This window comes from Hipposideros armiger, unplaced genomic scaffold (assembly GCF_001890085.2).
Source record: "Hipposideros armiger isolate ML-2016 unplaced genomic scaffold, ASM189008v1 scaffold_482, whole genome shotgun sequence".
Lineage (NCBI taxonomy): Eukaryota > Metazoa > Chordata > Mammalia > Chiroptera > Hipposideridae > Hipposideros > Hipposideros armiger.
In genome coordinates this window covers 1,282,129-1,287,582 of record NW_017731832.1, presented here as the reverse complement: position 1 = coordinate 1,287,582, position 5,454 = coordinate 1,282,129, and the positions used below count along the sequence as shown (strand labels likewise).

The window sequence follows — 5,454 nt, the reverse complement described above, 5'->3', positions numbered from 1 at the left end:
ATATACATATATATATAGGCAAATATATATATATGTGGGATATATATATATATATATATATATATATATATATATCACACTTGGGTCACTTAGAACTCTGAAGGAGGCAGGGGACTGAATCAGGTAATGAATTGATGCATTTTCAAGGATAAGAGCCAGTGGGAATAAAACTTATTAAAACCCACCTGCATTTCCCATCAGTAAGTCCATATTGCCTTGTAAGCAGTAGGTTGGGAACAGGGAAAAGAAACTCAAAGGTAATGAGTCTGTAGCAAAGGTTGACAACTTTCCTTTCCATGCTGGAAATGATTAAAACATCATCTAGGAGATATGATCTGGAGTCTTATCCCAAACCCCATGGAGCTCCAATCCATCTTAAGCAGACTCCAGCTGCCCTTGACCACGTTGTCGCTCCTGGTCCAAGCAATCCTGTCTTACCATGACTAGCCTGGAAAGCAGGTAATGGTGGTGTTGGCTGTGGGTGGTCTGTAAAGGACGCATGCATGTACCCAGCAGTGTCATAGGGGAGTGTGTTCTGTATCATCAAGACTGCTAGGTGACAGATAGTGGGCTCCACCAGAAGAGATAGTCCCTTCCCTCCATCCAGATAAGCCTTCTTTGAAAGTATTGAGTAACTATTGTGGTGATCCCTGGGGACTGGAGTTTCTATGGTCTGAGGTGAGTCAAGGGCAAATAGGGCAAATCCTCTGACAAAATATTCAAAGGCCACAGTCTGGTTTTCCACAGGGCTGCCAGGTGCCAGAGTCGCTGAGTCCGCTGGGGTTTCATCTGTGCTCAGCATATGGGGCCGGGGTGGTGGNGGGATCCGAACTGGCGGCCCTGCTGCTCAGAGCTTGCACTCCCAAGCCAACTCTTAACCAATGAGCCACTCGGCCGGCCCCAAGTAGCCTTTTTATGGTACATCCTTGCTATGAGTTTTGAATTTTGAACTGTTTGAATATATTATTTATGCAAATATAAATATGTAAACCTGAAATCCTAAAATCCATATTCATGGCAGCTCTGTGACGTTTTTTAAACCCCAAGAAGAACTTGTCCTGAAAGGATGAATATGGGACTATAGTTTGCAGCTTGGACTTGCATATTCTATCAGGTTCCTTTTCTCTTTCTTCAGGTCTCAGGGATCAGGGAATGAGCCCCAGCCCCAAAGACAAGACCCCTAGGAGACATGGCCTCTGTTGCCATCAGAATCACTCTCTGTAAGGACATAAGTAGCTTCAGGTGCTTGCTCTGTAACCCCTCTGCTCGGTAACAAAATATCTAAGAGCAACCACTTCCCCTTTAAAAAGGACTAGATATGTTTTTATTGTGGAAACAGGTGTCAGAGGTCTGTCTGGCTGCCTCTGTTTCTCTACAGTAGTAGAATCAGGATTTCTCACCAGAATCAGGGACAGCCACTCACTCTAATCTCTACCAACTCAGAGAAAATTCATCATTCTTTAATTGAGGTCAGATGTTCGAAATAACCCTTTATCTTTTTATATTTTAGGGTCATGCTGTTGAATAGGGACATTACAGACAAAACTTGGTAGATTTTTCAATAGAAGTTTCAGAATCCCATCAATATACCTTGGGCTTCTGAGCCCAATATTTTTTTTCCTTTTCTAAAGGGTTTTTATTGTTTATGGCCAAAGAATATTAGAGCTGGAAGAGATCTTAAGAATCACCTGACAGTAGACCTAGATAGTTGTAGGGATGGTAAAAGGTCTTAGAGGGCAGCTAGTCCAACTCCTCATTTTCTAGATGAGGATAATAGAAGCCAAACCAGTAATGTGCTAGCATCAGCTGGTACTGGCTGACAATTGTAATATATTCAGGATTTTTGCAAACTGGACCCATTGGTAGCTTGAAAGTGGCCACAATGGGAATATATAACAGCAGAAATTGGCAAATGGTAAAATCAGGGTCCCTCCCCGCCTAGAGTCTAATTATCAGTACTGGATATAACGTAGTTCTTAAAGAACCTTGCCTCCCAAAGCCAGCCTGCATGACCTCAAATCCTTTCTCTGACACTTACTACTCATGTTGGCTTAATTGCAGTCTCTTCATCTGTAATACAGTAAGTACACACAGGAAAGCACTTAGCACACACTAAATGTTCAACAAATATTAACTATAATTATTTTTAAGGTCCCAGAGATAACCTAAGTCTATAGGTTATAAAACAGAAACTCAGAGAGTTTCTATGACTTGCCCAGGACACACAGTTGGTAAGTGGCTGAACAAGAGCTGGACCCCAGTTCTCTGCATTACTTCTCATTACCCCACACAAAAGGCTTTAAAATTATCTATGTGTTTCCTTTTTTCATACATCATTTTTCTTCCTTCATACATTTATCTCTATATTATTAATTCTGCTTCAAAGTAATAAAACTGTGTTTCTTTGCTTATGGGCTATATTTGGACTTTTCACTCAGTCCACCTGGACTTCCATCCACATGAAATAGCCTTTCCCATAGCTTCAACTCACTGACAGGGTTTTCTCTGTCTTCTCTCTTTATGTAGCTGATCCAAAGTCAGAAGGGGAGTAACCTGTTGCTTCCCCAATAGCATGGAGAAGGTAATCTCTGATGAACAGACATTTCCAGAGAGAATGCCAGCCTCTTTCTTTTCTTGCCGATCTCCTCTCTGTCTGGCTCGTACTCACCACTTAAAGACGAGGTTGAGCCAGTCTCCAATCACAGCTACCCAAAGGAGTTTGATGCCCACAGCTTCTCGAAGATGGAACCAGATGGGGAAAAGGACATAGAAGGCATTCCTGAGATCTGCAATCACGGACACCAAGATGAACCAATCCTGGGAGTCCTGGTAATTCACCTGGAGGTAGTGTGTTGTCTGGATCCCAAAGTCATGAAGAACATTCATTCCTTCCTCCATCCTCACTCCCTAGCCCTTCGGGAAGCCGTCAGCTGAGCTCTTGTTATTTCAGACTTGGTGGTAATTGCTCTGCTATCAGCCTGCGCCTTGCCCATTTTATACCCCATGTAACCAGTCTGCAGTTCAACCCAGCCCTGATCTTTGGACTAAAAAACCACTTTTGTCTAAAATCTATTGATCAAAGGTGCATCATCAGTAGGTTGATGTAAACATGTTCAGGGTGATTTACGTAAAATAGAAAAACAGGCACACAAAAACCGCCTGATCGGCCATGTACTCGGCAGGGCCAATTATTAACTTTGGCATGCTGCTTGACAGTGCCAGGGGCTGCCCTCCTGGCTCCGAAACCCAGCCAGAGACACGGGACAGAGTCTAAAATTGCTTACCTTGAGTCTTGGAAAGATGCCTGATTTCCTAAATCTGCAAGTGCGTTTATTTGGGGACAAAGAAAAATCTTAGTACTCTAGCTATTCAAGGTTTAAATGATTAATTTAGAAGATAGTAAGTTCTATTGTACTGGGTACTGTCACCTTGCTGGGCCTTTCTTAACTGCATTAGCTAGGAAATGCCTCTGGTTTGGGAGATCAAACCTTCTTCCCATATGGCCCCATAGTTCAGGGCCAGAAAATAATCACCTTTGAATGTACTAATTCATTCATTCATTTCCTTAAAGTTTGGACCTTTGGGGTTTTAACAAGTAAGTTTAAGCGAATGAATGNAGCCACTACCTCATTACTTGATCTCAAGAAACCCCTTTACCATGTTAGGGCTTGTTTCCTTATCTGTAAAATTAGGGGTTGCACTCTTGGGTCTCTCCCAGCCCTAACATTCTGTGCTCACCCTCAGCAGAAACGCCACAACTCTTATCAGTGTCAACCAAAGAGTGGGATGGGCTAGGGGGAAAGTGGGGAAGAGCAAGTGGTGGGCCAGCTATGGGGAGAGCCACCTCCTGCCCTCCACCTCCCACACCCCGACGCTGAGTTCTTACCGATATCTGTAGGTCGGCTTTTTCTTTCCCCGAAAGATAGAGAGGGTGGAAGTGACCATCACATAGTATACACCTGCTGTACCCATGGCATGGCCGGAAGGACTCCCTAAAGGGCAGGGAAGATTAATAAATAGACTAAATGTGAAAAGTCTCTATCTGGGAGCCTGCTAGGGGGTGTCATCTTCCCATCCAGCCACCTATTCATCCATCTATCCATCCATTCATTTATCCATTTAGTCATCTATTTAACAAATATCTATTGAGCTCCTGCTACTTGCCCAGCACTAGGCTCTGGGAGTACAGTGGTGAGCAAAACTAGAGAAGGCCTTGTAGTTATATATAGCCTAGAGATTACACAAAGAATCAGTGTACTGGATGTATAACTACAAATCAAACTGCCCCCATTACTTCTCTTCCACTCTCTCCTTGCTCTCTCTGCTTCAGCCATGCTGGTTTCTTTGCTCTCCTTTCAACATGCTCCCCACCCTCAGCATCTTGGCATTGTTAGTCTTTCAGGCCAGACAATTCTTCCTCCAGAAATTTACTGGCTAGAACAGTGTCTGGCACAGAGTAGGTGCTCGATAAATCACACCTGAATTAATGAGTATTGTCCTAAGTGAACAAAGGGTTTGCGAGAGCAAATAACTATGGGCTATGCCTTCGGTTGAGGGTCAGGGACAGGGTTCCTGAGAAAAGGATGCCAGCACCGAGACCCAAGGGAGAGTGAAGGGGTCGGATATTCCGGTTACCTACTGAAAAACAGAATCTATGATTTGATTGAACAGTACCTGTCTGGGTGTAACTAGTAAAATACAGATAGGGTTTGGGCTTGGACGGTCAGCTCAGGAGGACACATCTGCCGGGCCAGGCCGCTGGGAAGGATAGCTGGGGGCTCAGGCCTCTAGCACTTTCCCTTTCTTGGACCAAGGGCCATAGCACAATCACTGGCATGAACATTAAGAGGGTGCCCTTGCCTCTCTGGACTAGCCATTTAGGTTCTGGAAGCATGAGGTAGATTTCCAAAGTAGCAGTAATATGCTATTCAGGAAAGCCTTCCCGAAGTGAATTAAAACGGAATTGGACCAAATTGAAGACCATGACAAAAAACTCAAAGGAGTAGCTCTTGTGTCCCTCCCAAAACAGCTTCATCTAAAACAAATGTTAATGGGTGTCCACAGTGAGCAAAGTCCACCCAGCTTCTGTCTCTACAGGGGCTTAGGACGCTCACCTGGTCCAGTCTCACAGGTGACTGGGAACTGCTTTATCAGAGGCACAGAGGTGTTGTTGTAGTAGTCGGTGTCCAGGACCCACCAGTATGGGCGCTGTCCGAAGAGAATCCTGTGGAAAAGCAGAATCAGTGTCTGGAGTTATTGAATGAACCCTTTTGCCTGAAGTCCACACCTCTGAGAAGAGAGAATGATATGAAAAGAAGATCCATGTGACCCTAAACAAAACTGGTAGCATTGGTGCCTCCCAGAAGAGGGATTGGGTGGCTGGGGAAAGGTGGGAGAAGGAGACTTTTTTTTTTTGCGGGGGGAATTGGGGGAGGAAACAGCATTGGGGAATCA

General features: G+C 44.3%; 1 protein-coding gene across 1 annotated transcript in view; it reads right to left on the bottom strand.

Moving 5' to 3' along the window:
* G6PC1 (glucose-6-phosphatase catalytic subunit 1) overlaps nt 1-5,258 on the bottom strand; it is a 17,078-nt gene extending 11,820 nt beyond the window's left edge. Inside the window, exons 1-2 of the mRNA XM_019666982.1 lie at nt 5,115-5,258; nt 3,887-3,992 (exon numbers count right to left, since the gene is read on the bottom strand). Of these exons, the coding sequence (XP_019522527.1) occupies nt 3,887-3,972 (86 nt within the window). The 5' untranslated portion in view covers nt 3,973-3,992; nt 5,115-5,258. The remainder of the gene's footprint in view (nt 1-3,886; nt 3,993-5,114) is intronic.
* Between the last annotated feature and the right edge of the window lie 196 nt (nt 5,259-5,454).